At 58.4% G+C, this 17,089-nt stretch overlaps 1 protein-coding gene and 1 pseudogene across 16 annotated transcripts in view; one reads left to right on the top strand and one right to left on the bottom strand.

The window, feature by feature from the left end:
• The window catches only part of ARAP1 (ArfGAP with RhoGAP domain, ankyrin repeat and PH domain 1), a 63,033-nt gene that overhangs the window by 37,847 nt on the left and 8,097 nt on the right, over positions 1–17,089 (top strand). For 10 of the 16 annotated variants that reach the window (XM_027083285.1, XM_027083275.1, XM_027083284.1 and 7 more), the window contains 18 exons: positions 397–506; positions 2,953–3,152; positions 4,988–5,073; positions 6,309–6,491; positions 7,579–7,753; positions 8,953–9,087; positions 10,790–10,925; positions 11,206–11,308; positions 12,181–12,376; positions 12,652–12,703; positions 12,810–12,973; positions 13,130–13,342; positions 13,689–13,794; positions 14,199–14,346; positions 14,428–14,514; positions 14,602–14,670; positions 14,991–15,108; positions 16,823–16,936. In XM_027083285.1, the coding sequence (XP_026939086.1) occupies positions 397–506; positions 2,953–3,152; positions 4,988–5,073; positions 6,309–6,491; positions 7,579–7,753; positions 8,953–9,087; positions 10,790–10,925; positions 11,206–11,308; positions 12,181–12,376; positions 12,652–12,703; positions 12,810–12,973; positions 13,130–13,342; positions 13,689–13,794; positions 14,199–14,346; positions 14,428–14,514; positions 14,602–14,670; positions 14,991–15,108; positions 16,823–16,936 (2,395 nt within the window). The remainder of the gene's footprint in view (positions 1–396; positions 507–2,952; positions 3,153–4,987; positions 5,074–6,308; positions 6,492–7,578; positions 7,754–8,952; positions 9,088–10,789; positions 10,926–11,205; positions 11,309–12,180; positions 12,377–12,651; positions 12,704–12,809; positions 12,974–13,129; positions 13,343–13,688; positions 13,795–14,198; positions 14,347–14,427; positions 14,515–14,601; positions 14,671–14,990; positions 15,109–16,822; positions 16,937–17,089) is intronic. The other 6 variants (XM_027083282.1, XM_027083281.1, XM_027083280.1 and 3 more) reach the window with 4 other exon arrangements.
• On the bottom strand, positions 1,648–2,336 carry LOC113607725 (40S ribosomal protein S12 pseudogene; annotated as a pseudogene).

Genomic DNA, 17,089 nt, shown 5'->3' with positions numbered 1-17,089 from the left:
GCCCCGCCCACCTGGTCCCTCAAGCCCCCACCTCACCTAACCTGGTCCCTCAGCCCTGCCCTCCTGGTCACTCAGCCCCGCCCTTTCCCTTTCCCCCTTCCCCTGACCCAGCTCTTTGCCTGCCCCGCTTCCTGCCCCTAGTTCTGACCCCTCTCCTGCCTGGTCCCTGAGCATTACCCTCCCATCACCGCCCTGGCTCTTGCACCTCTTACTTATTGCTACATGGCCTCTGATCAAGGTCCATTTACCCATGCCCAGATTCCTGAGCCCTCCCTTATCTCGTTCCTGGGCACTTTCTAGTCCCTAAAGTACCACCTCCCCCTCCTCTCTGCCCCTTCCCTGGGCCTTGAGCCCCACCCCTCAGGCTTGCCCTCACCCCTTCCCACCTACTGCCAGGAGTACCACCTGGGCATCGGCATCACCTTCATCGACATGAGCGTGGGCAACGTGAAGGAAGCAGCAGACCGACGCGGCTTTGACCTCACCACCCCCTACCGCATCTTCAGGTGAGCCTCCCTCATTGTTCACCTGCATCCTCACTCCCTCCCAGTATTTTCTTCTTGCATATGTAGGAAGCTGCCCCTTCTTCTAGGATGGATTTCTCCCCTCTCTTCCCAGCCCTACCGACCCTGCTGGGCCTTTACCTTCACTTGCTAACCTGCTCTGATCTCTTCCTTCTAAGAAATCTCACTTATACCCCCCTCCCTCTGTCCATCACTGTTCCCCCTTCCCTGCCACAGTGCTTCCATATGGGCTTTCTGCACCGCCCACTCACCCTGCTATCCCCTCCAGCCTGCCCTGCTCCCTCAAAAGTGCTTGTTTGTCAATAATAGTTGCTTGCAATCAGAGGCTGCTCTTCACTCCCTATCTCGTGCCCATCCTGGGTGCTTTTCCCTGAGCCTCCAAGACTCTACCATCTTGGTTTCCTCTGACCTCAGCTGTCCCTCAGTGGTCTGTCTCTGTCCTCTGTCTTCTACCTGGACGGACTCGCCCACTCCCAGGCCTTCAGCCACTGCCTCTGAGGCACTGTGCCATGCCTGGGTTTAAATCCTGTGTATCAGCTCAGCTGCCGTGACGGGATACCACAGACCCAGGGTCTTAAACAACAGAAGTTTATTTTCTCACAGTTCTGGAGGCTGGAAGTCCAAGGTCAAGATTTTGTCAGGGTTAGTTTCTGGCAAGGTCTCTCTTCCTGGCTTGTAAGTGGCCGCCGCTTCACTGTGTCCTCACACGGCCTTTCCTCTGTGCACATGGAGAGAGAGAGAGATGTCTGGTGTCCCTTCCTCTCTTTATAAAAAAACCTGCTCTTAGGACATTATTTAACCTTAGTTACCTCCCTAATGGCCGTATTTCCAGATACAGTCACACGGGGGTTTGAGGCTTCAACCTGTGAATTTCAGGGGGACGCGCTTCAGTCTGTAACATCTGGGATCCATCCTTGGGTCACTTCATGACCTGGGCAAATCACTTGGCCTCTCTGTGCCTCAGTTTCCTCGTCTGTGAGGCAGTCTCTGTAAAGCTGTATTTGATACAACGTGCGGCGACTGCTCAGTCTAAACGATGTCACCCCTCCTCCAGCATCATCTCCTTCGCCCTTAGCTCAGATCTCTGCCTTCAGGGTCTTTCTCCTGAGCTCTAGAGCTGCACATCTAATGGTTCTGTGGACGTTTTCCCCCGTATATTCCTCCGCAGCTCACTGCTCCTCCTTGGGCCCCATCTCCACCCACGGGGACCCCACCTCTCCTACTCATCCCTGTGCAAACCCATCATCACTGCCCCCGTCTTGCCTCCATCACTCCCTCACCTCCGTCTGGCCCCTTTCCTGCAGGCCCTAGGCCTGTGGGCCCTCTGGCCTGGCGCCTGCCTCTTCACCCTTGGGCTGCCTATCTGTGACCGTCAGAGGATCCTTTTTCTTCCTTTTTGTTGAAAGCCAAGTTTGTATTTGTTCATTTCTTAGATTCGTAGTAATCTTTGATTGACGTCTATGGCCTGAGATTCTTTGCCATCCTCCTTAACTACCACACAACTGTAACCAGCCGCTTTCTCTGGAGTTTTCCTTCTCTGTCAGCTCTCCAGAGCCCCGCGCATTTCCCTAGAGCCTTATCGTCATGGACCTCAATCAGGTTGACTTGGTGTTCGGCTCCAAGGGCCTCCACCGGCCTGGCGTGCTGGGCTCCCCCAGCTGGACGCAAGCACGCAGAGACGGGCTTAGCGCCTGGCTGAGGCCTTGGCAGCTCAGAAGATTCAGGCTTCGTGGGCGAGGGTGGTCTCAGCACCTCTCGTAAAGCAGCGTTGACGTCCATTCCATCTCCAGCAGCAATGCCCTCCTCGGCCATGGCAGTGGTGGAGCCGAATCTTGAATGCACACATGTGACTTGGTGGCAGCAGGAAAAGAAAGAGCTAGAGGGAAAACATCTCTGTGTCCCTCACCCCCCTGAAACCCTCTACCGGCTTCACTGCTGTCTTCTGAGTACACTCTGACCTCCTCTGCATGGCACAGGCTTGCCTTCTCTGTCTCCCAGCTTCTTTTCTGCCAGTACCCGCATCCTGCCTGCAGGCCCTGGAATGCCCTGTGTGCCCTCCTGTCACTTCACACGTGCTGTTCCCTCTGTCTAGGACACCTTTCTACCTCTTCACCTGGGTAAGCCCTCCTCATCTGTCAAGGCTTAGCTCGGGCACCATTTCTTCCCAGCAGCATTTTCTACTCCCTGGGCAGGGCAGAGCCTCCTCTGGCCCCTCCGCCCCCAGCCCTCATTCACACGTCTCTCAGGTTTGGGGTGTCCTTGCCTTTGTCCACGCCCACCCTCCCCACAGACCCTGGGCGCCTCCCTCTTCCGATAGTCAGCTCTCAAAGCATTATTCACCCCCCTTCGTGCTGTGCCACCTCATGCTGCCCCCAAATCCCTCTGAGTCCTTTCCTACCAGTCCCCTACCCCACTTCTGTGTCCCCAGCTTCTTGGCCGAATCGGAGCTGGAGAAGGAGCAGTGGCTGGAGGCCATGCAGAGAGCCATTGCCGAGGCCCTGTCTACCTGGGAGGTGGCTGAGCGCATCTGGGCCATGGCCCCCAACAGATTCTGTGCTGACTGTGGAGCTGCCCAGCCTGACTGGGCCTCCATCAACCTCTGCGTTGTCATCTGCAAGCGCTGTGCAGGTGTGTGGGGGGGTTGGGGTGCCAGACCAGGGCAGGACAGGGCTGAGGTGCTGAGAAGGCAGGTGGTCTGTCTGGCTGGTGGGGCTGGAGCGAAGGCAGTATCAGAGAGCATCGTTTATGAAGTTGCACCTCTGTGTCAAGCCTTTCCCACTGTGATTAACCTGCATGGCAGGGATTCAGCTTCTCACGTCATGAGTGGGGACACCGAGGCACAGAGAGGGGAAATGGCTCCTTCACGGTCACCTGGCAAGGAAGTGAGTCTGGATTTGAGCCCAGGCCTGTTGGAGTCTAGTCACATCAGAAGAGCGGAAGTAGGCCAGGTCTGGCAGGGCTTTGCACGCAGAGGGAGGAGCTGGTGTTTTATCCAGAGGGGGTTGGTTGCGAGGCAGGGGCGGGAGGGATGTGGTCAGATTTGTGCATCCGACTCTGGCTGACGGGTGGACGCTGCATCAGAGCTGGTGAGACTGGAGACGAGCAAGGAGACTGCTGCCGGATCCACGAGAGAGAGGAGGTGGAGCCTGGTCCCAGAAAGTGAGCATTTGAGAGGCGTTTAGATCTATGGAGGAAGAGTCCCAGATCACACGCGGAGGATGAGAGAGAAAGAGGGTGGAGCCTCAGATACACTCATCTATTCAACCAGCGTTTATTGAGGGTCTGTGCTGGGCACTGTGCCGAGTGCTGGGAATTCGGCCCCACTGGGAACAGTCTTGGGTGGCTGGAGGTGGGGACCCAGGGGTGCAACAGTTCTGGGAAGTTGCTGTGGGACATCTAGGTCAAATGTCTAGGAGGCCTTGGGCTATGAGGGATGGGTGTGGAAAGCAATGACTCCATTGGAGACCAGATTAGGGAGGCATCGGCTCATGGAAGGAGTGAGGGTGTCCAGAGTGGATGAGATGCTCTGTAGGAGGTTGCAGAGAGAGGTGAGGCCTAAGCCAGAGCCAGGCAGTGCCAGGCACTCACGGTGCCCCCAGCCCAATCCCTGCTCCCAGGGGTCCCTTGTGGGATCTGTAGCTGAGCAAGGTTGCGTCCTTCCAAGCCCAACTCCCCCCTCCCCTTTCATTTCACAGAGATTTATTAAGCGCTCACTGTGTGCCAGGCTTTGTTCCAGGCACTGAGGCTAGACCCTAAAGCAGGCAGTCAACATTCCTTCTCTCAGGCAGCTTACATTCTGATGGGGAGAGGCAGAAAATACATACACAAACCAGTAGAAGTATCAGGCAGTCACAAGTGCTAGGTAGAGAACATGTTTGCCGAGAAGCCCTCTCCGAGGAGGTGACAGGTCAGCTGAGATCTGAATGTCAGGAGGGAGCTAACCTTGGGGAAATGGGGGAAGAGAATCCAGGCAGAAAGAACAGTGAGTGCAAAGGCCCTGAGGTAGGAATGAACATGGATGATTAGAAGAGGGAGGAGAATTTGAGTGTTGGGGGGGAAGGGGAGGCGGAGAGGCATGAGATGAGAAGAAGCAGGTGAGGAATTTTGATCTAATTCTGGGGAGAATTAAGAGAGTCTCTAAAGCAGGGCTTGGAGTAAGAGGTTTGCACTTTGAAGAGGCCACTCTGGCTGGGTCGTGTGGAGAGTGGCCTGCAGGGCCCAAGCATGGCTGTAGGGAGCCAGCTGGGGGACTACTGCAGGAACCCAGGTATCAATTACAGGGCTCAATTTTGGGGTGCCCTGGGCAGGAGTGTGTAGGAGATGGAGCTGCAGGCCTAGCCTCTGGGTCCTGCCCGTGGCGTCTCCCTGTCTGCCCCCATGGGCACTGGGATCGGGGCGGGGGGGGGAGTGCTCATGTAAAGGAGAGAGCCCAGATGACCCCGTGTCTGGCCCTCTGTCTACAGGGGAGCACCGTGGCCTGGGCGCTGGTATCTCCAAGGTGCGGAGCCTGAAGATGGACAGGAAGGTGTGGACAGAAACACTCATCGAGGTGGGGAACCAGCTATGTTTGGGGTCTGCCCCTCTCAGCTGCTGCCTGGGTCTTCCAACCCCATCTCCCCCATCTCACCAACCCCAGCACCCTGGAGCTAGAAGAGACCTTTGGGATCATCTAGGGGGTGGGATTTTGGAAAAGCTGATTTTTGGCAAAGTCAGCAAACTGGCCAGTGAGCTGAGAATGTTTTTACAATTTTAAAAGGTTGCTTGAAAAAACAAACAAACAACAACAACAAAAAACACCAAGAGGAATACGCCACAGAGACTGTGTCCTGCAAAACCTAAAATATTTACTTCATTTTATCTCTACTCGTGCACCAGTGGGTGTGAGTATGTCCATTTGGGGGACGCTCACACGTGTACATTTGTGCCTGTGTACTTGGGGTTGCCAGGTACCGATATGTGTGGTAGTTACAGGGGAGAACCTGCAACAGGAGGCTGGACCAGGGCCTGACCACACATGGCCTTCCTGACAGCCCCAGCCAAGCTGCAGACTTCAGAGTAATTTGGGCGTCATATCCCCTGTGAGTTAGGGTTAGAACCCCCAGTTTACAGATGAGGACGTTGAGGCCCAGGGAGAGAAAATGACTTGCCCAAAGTCACAGAGTGAGTCAGTGGCGCCTGGGACTGTTTCCTCTTTGTTCTCTGCTCTGACCCCAGCACCCCACGCAGGCCCTGACAAACAGGCAAGGTGGGAGGCCCAGGAAATGGCTGTGGAATGAGTGATCGGCAGAATGAAAGAATGAATAAACTAGTCCCCCGAATGCCAGACTCTTGTGCACAGTCTGCCCTCACCTCTTTTCCCCTGAGCCCAGAGAGGAATGTCAGGGACAGGAGATGTTTCCAAAATCCCTGTCCACCCAGTTGGCTGAAGGGTTCGCCGCCACCCCCCGACACCCCACCCCCGGCTGTGATAGTCTCAGGAATGCAGAGTTCCAGATGTGGGACTGGGTGGGGAAGTAGCAAGGCCCCCAGCCAGGCACCAGGCCTGGGACGTCCGCCTGTCAGGCTGCCTGCCTCTTGTCCTGGGGACTGCGCTCAGACCCAGGGTTGGTGGGGGAGCACCCATGGCCGCCAGCAGGCCCTGCTGTCCCTCAGCTTCCCTGATGGAAAAGTGGGCGTGTGGCCTGGCTCTTCCAGCCCCTCACCTAACAACCTCAAAACCAGCATTTTGCCGGGCGTGGCCCCCTGGCTGTAGGCTCCCTTCTAACCTCTTGCCCACACCCGCAGCTCTTCTTACAGCTGGGCAATGCTGCTGGGAACCGCTTCTGGGCAGCCAATGTGCCGCCCAGTGAGGCTCTGCAGCCCAGCAGCAGCCCTGGTGCCCGGCGGTGCCACCTAGAGGCCAAATACCGGGAGGGCAAGTACCGACGCTACCATCCGCTCTTTGGCAACCAGGAGGAGCTGGACAAGGTCAGGGCACTGGGCCTGTGAGGCCTCTTAAAACACTCCCGTTATTCATGCCCCCCCCCCTACATTGCTCTCTCTGTTTCAGCCCATCTTTTCCACTAGCTCAGAGTGATGAGTGGCCCTGTAGGGAAATGGAGGCCCAGAGGGCAGAAGGACCCTGCCCAGCCACAGGGACAGTTGGGACAAAGCAGAGAGGAACCAGGCCTGACCCTTGGGCCAAGGCCACGTCCCCAGCATCTGTCTGCCTCCCTCCGATCCTGATTCCTCTGTCTCCTCACCCCGTCCTGCTCCTGAATCCTGCCAAAAGGAGTGAACTTGGTGGGGATGCTATTTCCTGTCAGGCTCATGAAAAACAGCTGGCTGCTCCAACCCATCCCCTTCCACACCCCACTCAAGATGAGGCCCCTCATGGGCCCCAGGCCCTGACAGGCTGGGAGCCAAGCCCTGTCCCTGGTCTGGCTTGGCTTGAGTGGGAGGTTGCCTGTTCCGAGGCAGAGGGATGCCGCTTGTGACTTCTGGTCAACCTTCAGCCCTTCCCCCAAGCAGCCCCACCCAGTCGGGCTCAGTCCAGCTAGAAGCCCAGTGGGAGCCAGGCCTCCACCTCCCAGGAACCCAGGCGTCCAGCCCCCAGCCCAGCCCAGTCTAGCCCGCCAGCCAGGAGGGGCGGCAGCTCCCATTGGTTGGGAGGGATGGGCAGGCGGTGAGGAATTCAAATGTGGGAGGAATGAGCTACAAAGCACCCCCCTCTGGCCTTCCACAAGGCAGAGGGAGCTTGAGAGCCTCTAGAGAACACGCCTGGTGGCTGACAGGGTCCCAGGGGGCTGTCAGCAGGGTGAGGCCTGGACTGCTAGGACCCCTGGCCTCTGTGGGGATGCCCCTGCCCCCCCCCACTCCGCTTGGCCTTTCTTTTCCTCCTCCTGTCTTTCTTCCTCCCTTTCTTCTCTTTCACCCTGAGGATGGACCCCTAACCTGGGTGACCACTTCCTCTTCCCGACCCCGCACCCCGACCCCACCACAGCACGACCCCTGTCCCACTTGCCCCTCACTCTGGCTTAGGCTGACCCTCCCCACTCCTCTCCCCTCCTCCCAGGCCCTGTGTGCCGCAGTCACAACCTCAGACCTGGCTGAGACCCAGGCGCTCCTGGGCTGCGGGGCTGGGGTCAACTGCTTCTCGGGGGACCCTGAAGTCCCCACGCCCCTGGCTCTCGCTGAGCAGGCGGGACAGACACTGCAGATGGAATTCCTTCGAAACAACCGGACCACAGGTGAGTGGCTGGTGGGACCATCCTCCTCAAGGGATGGGGCCTCCCTGCTGCCAGGGTCTGGCCCTCTGGAGGGCATGGCAGTTATTGGGTGCTGGGCTGGGTATTGTCCTGTGAGCTTTGATTTACGTACCACTTGAGCTCTAATTACAACGCCTCCAGGGGCCCTGGTGCAAGCGTGTGTGTGACGTTTTCGGGTTTGCACGTCAGTGTACATCTGTGCCTCTGGCTTCCCCTTCACACGCGTGTTTGTTTGCATCTCCCTTTGTGTCTCCGTCTCTGCATCTCTTTGTGTATTTGTGGGTTCCTCCCTGACCCAAGTGTGGGACCTCGGGGTGGCATCCGTGTGCCGGTGTCCGTGTGTCTCTGAGTTGCTGTGCTCTGCTTCCTTGCCCCTGGGAGTGTCGAGGGCGTTGGAGTTTGTGCATGTGCAGAGCGTGTCTGCGCTGCTGTCGGGGGGAGGTGCTGCATTTCTCTGTGTGCGGGGGACTCACCACAGCAGCCCTGTCCGCCGTTCTGTCTGGGTGGGGCTCTGTTGCAGACGGGTTGGGTCCCGTTTGGCTCCCGCTCTCGGGGTAGCTGAGGAGGGGGTGGTGGGGGTGAGCGCCGCTGGTCGTGGCCCAGCGCTAGCCTCTGGGGCCACATCCTAGGACTGAGGGTGGAGATCTGCGGCCAGGACTCTGGGCTCAGGGCCATGGGTGGGTGGGGTGCGCCGGGCTGGAGAGAGCCCAGGTGTCCGGGGAAGGCACAGGAGACCACCCAGCTGGCTTGGGCTTTGGGACTGCTGGGAGCAGGGCTGGAGCCAGGCTGCTTCCTTAGGCTTTGCAGTGTCTGAGACACGCTCCCTTATTGTTGGTGAGTTTGCTCGAGGGCCCCCCCCCCCCATTGTAGTGTACTGGTCCTGTGCCTGCAACAGGAAGAGCTGGGCTGGGGATTCAGGGGAGCTCCCTGGAAGGAGAGGTACTGCAGCCGGGCCTTGTGAGTGGGATGGAATTCTCACAAGTGGGGAAAGGTGGAGAATGGCTTAGGCAGAATCCTGAATGTGGCAGTAGGAGCCCAGGAGTGCTAGTCAGGGAACGGTGCTGGGGAAGGAGGGGCGGGTGACTTGAGTGCCAGCTTAAATACCCAGCCCAGGTGGGGGCGAGGGGGACACCCTTGGATGGTGAGCGTGACCAGCCACTCTTTCCCCCCCTTCCCAAAAGAGGTACCTCGGCTGGATTCAGTGAGGCCCCCGGAAAAGCACTACTCAGTTGTCCTGCCAACTGTGAGCCACAGCGGCTTCCTCTACAAGACCGCTTCCGCCGGGAAGCTGCTACAGGACCGCCGGGCCCGGGAAGGTGGGTGCCGGGCCAGAGCCCGCCCTGGCCATGGCATCCTGGCATGGTGGCTGGGCCAGAGAAGCCAGAGCTGGCCAGGCTGGGGGATCCATGAGGGCACCAAGTGCACTCTGGGTGTGGTCTCGGGTACACAGTTGGTGCTTAATAAATGGGCTGATCGGGGTGGGAGTAGAGCATGGCACTGCAGAGCAAGTCACTGCCAGCGTTTCCTTTAAAACAAAGAAGACTTTATTGAGTACCTATTAGGTGTGGGCCCTGTTTTGGGCATCTGGTATTTGGAGCACGTGGATGCTAGGAAGTTTGAGGACTAAGCTTAAAGGTCTGTCCATCTATCACCTCAGCCTTCCATTTGCTCCCAACTCTGAGTAAAATCCACGGTCCTTACTACCACGTCCCGCAAGGACCTGCACTCAGCCGCCCCACCCCATTACCTCTCTGACTCCTCTTCCCTCGCTCACTCTGCTCCAGCTTTACTGGCCTCCTTGCTGTTTCTCAAACATAACATTCATGCTCACCAGACCCTTTGTACTTGCTGTTCCCGCTGCCCAAAATGCTTTTCCCTAAATATCTGCATGGTTAGTCTCTCACTTCAAACAGGTCTCTGTTTAAATGTCACTCCTCGAAGACTTCATTCCCCACCGCTTAATCCAAAATAGCAAGCCCTACTTTCGCACTACTTACCTGACATTATTCATGGGTCTGTTTATTGATTCTCTGTGCCCTCCTGGAGTATAAACTTCTCTTGGCCAGCGCTGCAGCCCCCAGCACCTAGCACAGTGTCTAGCACACAGTGGGCCCTTGCAGGTGTCTGCAGGATGAGGAGTGACTGAGGCAGGGCTGGCGCTCCTGGAGGGAGCCCAGGCTGGGAGGCAGGCTCTGGGACACACTGCCTTCAGAGGGCAAATGTCATGTCCTCGTAGCCAGGATGACAGACAGTATCTGCTGTGTGAGCATCGTTGAGGCCGTTGCTCACCGCATCCTTCAGCACCCCCAGATGAAGCCCTCCAACTCCCAAAGAGATTTCTTTGGAACTCTGTGTTACTCACCACCTCACTGCCCCTGGGGCACTGCCCCTAGTCTACCTTCCTCTGCCTGATAATGTCATTTATATAACTGCCTGGGTCATCCTTTTTTCACTCTGGGTGCCAGGAAGCTCTGAGCCAACACTCAATGCTGTGAACTATACGAGCCTGCATGGCCTTGACAATCTGTTCTTTCTCCTACTTTCCTGGTCCAGATTCCCATTTCTGTTCCTTTATGGGATCTTGTCAGTCTCCTCAGAGTCACTATAGGAGGAAGCAGAGTATAGAACAATGGGCACTGCTGGCAAAGGAGGGTGGGGCACAGGGGGTTATGGTATGAAAGGCTTCCTATGGCATTTGGGCTGGCCTTGAAAGATAGAGGGTGTGGGTGAAGGGAACAGGGTGAGCAAAAGCAGGGAGTGTGGGGTGTGTGTGCAGGAGTGGTCAGAGAGGTGGCCGGGGAGGTGGGCAGGGGCAGACCTGGCAGGTCCGGGGGAGAGGTGTGGGCTGGGCTGGGTTGGTGGAGCTACAGGGAGGAGGATGGATTTGGGGGAAGCTTGTGAGTTAGAATGGAGAGGACATGGGTCAGGTGGGAGTGGAGGCCCAGGGAGGATGCAGAGGTAGTGTTCAGGTGAGGGTGAAGGGCTCCCTCATGGTTCCCCTGCCCAACTTCTCCCCAGAATTCAGCCGACGCTGGTGTGTGCTTAGCGACGGGGTCCTGAGCTACTATGAGAATGAGCGGGCAGTGACCCCCAACGGGGAGATTCGGGCCAGCGAGATTGTGTGTCTGGCAGTGCCCACTCCCAACACCCATGGGTGAGCACCCCTGGGCAGAATCACAGACTGTTATTGATGTAAAGTCCAAACCTCCATTGGGGAGACAGGGAAACAGGCCCAGAGAGGGGCAGGGCCTCCCCAGGGTCGGACAGCAAGCTGGGGCTGTGCAGGGGCTAAACCGGGTTTCCCGAGGCCCTAGCCTAAGGCTTTTCTCCCACCTCATAGGGGGCCAGGGGAAGGGTAGTCACCAGGGCAGTGTGGTGGGTGAGGGGGCAGTGTTGGGTGGAGTGGGCCTGAATCCTGGCCTGTGTATCTACAGTTTTGAGCACACCTTTGAGGTGTACACAGAAGGAGAGCGGCTGTACCTGTTTGGGCTGGAGAGCGCAGAGCTGGCTCGTGAGTGGGTCAAGTGCATTGCTAAGGTGGGCCTGGGTGAGCAGGCGGGTGTGGGAGGAGTCTGTCAGGGCCCAGGGTAGGACCTCCTGGCCAATCCCCCCTGTATCCCAGCTTTCCCACTGCATGGATCAGGGGCTGGATGGAGGGCAGCAGACACAGAGCCAAGGCCCTGATGTGATCTGCAGCTCCCTGGTGGTGGGGGAGGTCAGGAGACCTATCTCAACTATGTGGAAGGAGGGCCGTGGGCCTTGCACTCCCTAGGTGCTCAATATATGTTTAATAATGAATGACAGGCAGAGCCATCCTAGGATGGACAGTGCTGCCTCCAGGGGGAGCGCCTTGTCCTGGAGGAAGGAGGCAGGAAGGCTGCAGAGGAGAGCTCTGCCCTGGGGACTAGAATCAGGTGCCCTCTGGCTCTCCTGTGCCGTGAGGGCCTGTGACTCTCATCCTCTTGTTCATCGACCAGTCATCTGTGAGCCTCCTGACAGTCAGTCCTCAGAGCCCCGGGGATCCAGGTGAACCCATCTTGATCCCAGCTCCTCAGTGGCTTCCATGCTGGTAGGGGAGACAGATGGGGTCCAAACAGCAAAAACTGTAATTGGTGCTACAACAGAGGGCAAGAATGCCTTGGTGCCGTGGGGCCCCAGAGAAGGGACATCCCTAATGGTGTCTGGGAAGGTGTTCCAGAGGAGGGCATATCTGAGTGAGTATGAAGTGGGACATGATACCCAACTTAGTTCACTGTGCCGGGTTCTGCCCTGGGGGAGAGAGAGGAGACAGCTGGGTGGAAAACAAGTACATGCCCACAAGCCAAAGGGCTGGGGTATCCAGGGCGGGCAGTGCTGTTGGCTGATGCAGCCTCCCTGGCCATCTCCCCTTTCTCTGGCCTCCCCACCAGGCGTTCGTGCCTCCCCTGGCTGAGGATCTGCTGGCCCGGGATTTTGAGAGGCTTGGGCGCCTACCCTACAAAGCTGGCCTGAGCCTACAGCGGGCCCAGGAGGGCTGGTTTGCCCTCCTCGGCTCCGAGCTCCATGCTGTCTTCCCAGAGGGGCCCTGCGAGGAGCCGCTGCAGCTTCGGAAACTACAGGAGCTTTGTGCGTGCACCTGGGCCTGGGCCCCAATCTCCGGGGCACCCTATCCTGGGCTCCCAGGCCCCAGCCCCTCCCCAGAAGTTTGAACTGTACCCTAGCCTGGCCAGAAGGAGCCAGCCTGCCCTCTCATGTCCTCTCCTGGCCTTGGGGTGCAGCTCAGCCACCCCAGGGGTTGGTGGGTGTGTCCCAGGGGTGTGTGGACACAGAGAGCCTCAGCAGGGAGCAGGCTGGGGACCATGAACAAGGCCTGGGCCTCACCTCAACCCACCCCTCCACAGCCGTCCAAGGGGACAGCGAGAACCAGGTGCTGGTGCTGGTGGAGCGACGGAGGTGAGCTCTGGCCTCCCTGAGGGGCTCTGAGAAGCCTGGAAAGTCTGACAGGCCTGGGAGGGGTGGGGCAGGGGTAGGTCCCCAAGTGACTGACTCCCCGGCCCAGGACGCTGTACATCCAGGGGGAGCGGCGGCTGGACTTCATGGGCTGGCTGGGGGCCATCCAGAAAGCAGCGGCCAGCTCAGGGGACACGCTGTCGGAGCAGCAGCTTGGAGACTCGGATATCCCGGTGATTGTGTACCGCTGTGTGGACTACATCACCCAGTGCGGTGAGCCCCGCCCCCATGGCACAGGCCCCGCCCCTCCCCACCCTCCTGCCCCAGAGGCCAAGCCTCGCCTTCCCGGCCGTGAGGCCCTCCCCTTGACCAATGCTCCTGGCCCCTCACGTTTGGCTCCGCCCCCAGCTCAGCCCCACCCCTCTCCAGGCCTGACGTCGGAGGGCATCTACCGCAAGTGTGGGCAGACATCAAAGACACAGCGGCTGCTGGAGAGCCTGCGGCTGGACGCTCGCTCTGTGCGCCTCAAGGAGGGCGAGCAGCACGTGGACGACGTCTCCTCGGCGCTCAAGCGCTTCCTGCGAGATCTGCCCGATGGGCTCTTCACTAGAGTCCAGCGCCTAGCCTGGCTGGAGGCCTCAGGTGGGCCCTGCAGCCCGTGCCCAGCCTGAGACCAGGCCAGTGCTGCTGACTTGTACACTCTGATCTCAGTTTTCCCTCCCCTCCCCGTCATGCACTTGGACTAGGCATGCCCCAGTGGTGGGCTCCAGTCCTTCTCCCTCCTTTCTTCTTATTCCTATTGTCACTCTATACAGAGCCAGGGTCCCTTGGAGAATTCTTTATCTTTGCTGCATGGCTGGCCTGATTTGACTTAGAGGGGGCCAGGGAGTGGTGTCACCTAGGATGAGAGGCAGGGCAGCCAGAGGGGTGGGACAGGGGAGGTGGTTACAAGAGGGTTCCTGACCCGATCCATCTTCCCCCCACCCAGAGATGGAGGATGAAGGGGAGAAGGTCTCCAGGTACCGAGAGCTACTGGTGCGTCTGCCCCCAGTCAACCGGGCCACGGTGAAGGCCCTTATCAGCCACTTGTACTGGTGAGAAGCGGTGCTACCTGGGGGCTGGGGTAGAAAAGACTCTTTTATTCCCAATTTGGCTGCCTGTTCTCCCCGGGAACCAAGTGGGCCTGGGAACTGAATGTTGCCTTATGATGTGCTCTGGTCTTGGACACTTTGTCTCCCAGCTTACTTCCTGCAGGGTGGGAGAATAGAGGCGGTTTCAGCTGGTGGACAGATCTCTCAGTTTCCCAGCCCTGCTTCTCCCCAGGACCCAAGATATGGCCAGAAAGACTGTCCCCTCGTCTCCTTAACTATTGTCCTCTCTGACTGGGACCTCCCCTGGCCTGTCTCCAGGGGCCATGCATGGGCTTGTCAGGAATTGGGCAGGTGAGGTGGGGAAGTCCTGGGCTGACTCCTCAAGGCTTCCATCCTTCCCTGTCCAGTGTCCAGTGCTTCTCAGACACGAACCAGATGAACACGCACAACCTGGCCATTGTGTTTGGGCCCACGCTCTTCCAGACAGATGGGCAGGACTACAAGGCCGGCCGCGTGGTGGAAGACCTCATCAGCCACTATGTGATGGTGTTTAGTGTGCGTCCCCAGCCAGTGGGCAGTGGAAGGCAGAACTCAGCCCTGGGCGGCAGTGACCATCTGTCCCTCTCCCTTTCCCAGGTGGACGAGGAGGAGCTGAGGAAGCAGCGGGAGGAGATCACTGCCATTGTGAAGATGCGTGTGGCTGGCACTGCTAGTGGGACTCAGGTGAAGGGCAGGGCCTGGGGTGGGGGGCTCAGGCCAGCCACCTGCACCTGCTCCCCAGGCCTCCAGCTGAGCCCTGTCTCCCCACAGCACGCTGGCGACTTCATCTGCACTGTGTACCTGGAGGAAAAGAAGGCGGAGACAGAGCAACATGTCAAGGTGAGGGCCAGGGACCTAGAAGTTAAGGGGCCGGGAGAGTCAGGCTGGGCTGGGTGCAGGCTCAGATGACCAGGGGAGCACAGCTTCCATGCTGAGGGGAGCCCTGGTTTGGGACCTGTATCTGGCTAGTGCCAGGGCCTGTCTCTTTCCCTTTTCCCCACCCAGCTCATCAGGACCACTCAGACACCCCCCTGCATCCCAGGACTCCAGAGGACCCTGAGAGGGGTGGGCTCGGCCCCTGGATCACACAGCAGGGTTGTGGCAGAGCAGGGGCTGGGGATGGGGTAGGCTGATCTCCTCCTCCTGCTGGGTCCCCACAGATCCCAGCATCCATGACAGCTGAGGAGCTCACCCTGGAGATCTTGGATCGCAGGAATGTGGGCATCAGGGAGAAGGACTATTGGACCTGCTTCGAGGTCAACGAGAGGGAGGAGGCAGGTGGGTGACCACAGGATTGGTGCAGGAAACGGGGTGGCCCCAGTCTGTCCTCCTCTACCCCACAGTGTGCTGACAGTGGTGGTGAAGGGGGTTTTAGATGATGGATGTTGCTGTCACGCTGTGATCTCAGTGATGGTGGTGACGTGCTGGCAGGGGTTCAGGTGACGTGGCTGATGGAAGGGACCGTGAAGGGGTAGATGGTGTCGGCTCTGGCGCTTTCTCAGGTGTCGGCGAGAATGGTGCTGCTTGCAATGGTGGAGATGCTGAATTTGATAATGGGATTGTGAGTGACAGCGTTGGTGGTGAGGGGGTAGTGGGTGGTGATGAGCATGCCGAAGGAGTGGGGTGGGCTGTTGTGAAGGCGCCAAGGGGAAGGTGAAGGGGAGTGATAAAGGCATTTTAGGGTGAAGGATGGTCTCAGTGGCAGTGGAGGATGAGGGCGTATCTGTTCATTTGTTTTACCGTTATTTGTTGAGTGCCAGGCACTGGGCAGGGAAGCCAGAAACACAGTCCCTACCCTCTTGGGGGTAGTCTGGTATGCAATAGAGACACTAGTCCCATGATCACACCGGTAAACGCACAACTACAGCCGTGTTAACTGCTGTGAAGGAAAGGGCCACAATGCCACCAGAGCTGTTTTTAAATTTTTATTATTCATTTATTTATTTTTGCTGCATTGGGTCTTCGTTGCTGCACGCGGGCTTTCTCTAGTTGTGGCGGGCGGTGAGCGGGGGCTACTGTTCTTTGCGGTGCGCGGGCTCCTCATTGCGGTGGCTTCTCTTTCTTGCAGAGCACGGGCTGTAGAGTGCAGGCTCAGTAGTTGTGGCTTGCGGGCGCTGGAGTGCAGGCTCAGTGGTTGTGGTGCACGGGCTCAGTTGCTCCGTGGCATGTGGGATCTTCCTAGACCAGGGATCAAACCCGTGTCACCTGCATTGGCAGGCAGATTCTCAACCACTGCGCCACCAGGGAAGTCCGTCACCAGAGCGTATAACAGGGTCTTTGGCTTTGGAGTCCCTGGGTTAGGAGGTTAAGGCAGAGTAGGGGTTCCGTGGTGAAGAAGAGGGGAAAGTACTTCGAGGCAGTGGGAACAGCATGGGCAAACGCCCTGTGGTGGCTGGGGACACTATTCTTTTAAGGAGCTTAAGATAAGGACAGTGAGAGGTTGTGGCCTGGGATGGGGCTGGAGATAAAGGCGGAGGCCGCCCTCAGGGCCTGACAACAATGCAAGTCCATTGAAGGGTGAGTGGTTGGGAGCTTGAAAAGATTGCTCCTTACTGCTGGGTAGAGAGATGTGGGGAGAGGGCATGAGAGCACACAGCAGAGACTGCTTCAGAGGCCACAGTACTGGGCCAAGAAGATGGGATCATGGGCCAGGGTGGCTGCAAGGAGATGGACAGAAGCAGAGAGATTTGACACATGGAAGCTGAGAGGGAGGAGGGTTTGTTTCTGACCTGGGTGGCCTGGGGGGTGGTGCCGGTTTCCCTGATGAGGACACACAGGGAAGATCACCGGCTTGGTTTTGGACATGTTGGGTTGGAGCAGGTTTGGTCCCAGCCACATGTGTTGGGTGTGGGAGGTGGTCAGAGCAGCGGTGTGGCGCCAGGAGGCAGAGGGAGTAGACAGTGCCCTTGGGCACGTAGGTGATGTGTGTACATGGGCCAGCCCTAAGTGCTGTAGGCCAAGTGGCCCTGGTGACGGTGTGCCCTCTCCCCAGAGCGCCCCCTGCACTTTGCGGAGAAGGTGCTGCCCATCCTGCATGGGCTGGGCATGGACAGCTACCTGGTGGTGAAGAAGCACCAGTCCATGGAGGCCATGCTGCTGTACCTAGGTAGGTGGTGTCCCTGGATGGGTGGTGCCTACAGGGTCGGGCAGCCTGGTGGCAGGTCCCTCCATCCAGAGCTGGGGCGAGATCAGGAACAGCCCAGGCAGAGGGCGCCAGGCGGGCAGGCCTCTTCGGAGGCTGGGGCAGGATGGACCCTGC

Source organism: Aethalodelphis obliquidens, unplaced genomic scaffold (assembly GCF_003676395.1).
Source record: "Aethalodelphis obliquidens isolate GAN/ISIS:26980383/991018 unplaced genomic scaffold, ASM367639v1 scaffold50, whole genome shotgun sequence".
In the NCBI taxonomy this organism is placed as follows: domain Eukaryota; kingdom Metazoa; phylum Chordata; class Mammalia; order Artiodactyla; family Delphinidae; genus Aethalodelphis; species Aethalodelphis obliquidens.
Note: the sequence above shows the minus strand (reverse complement) of the source record. Positions and strands in the feature narration are given on the sequence as shown.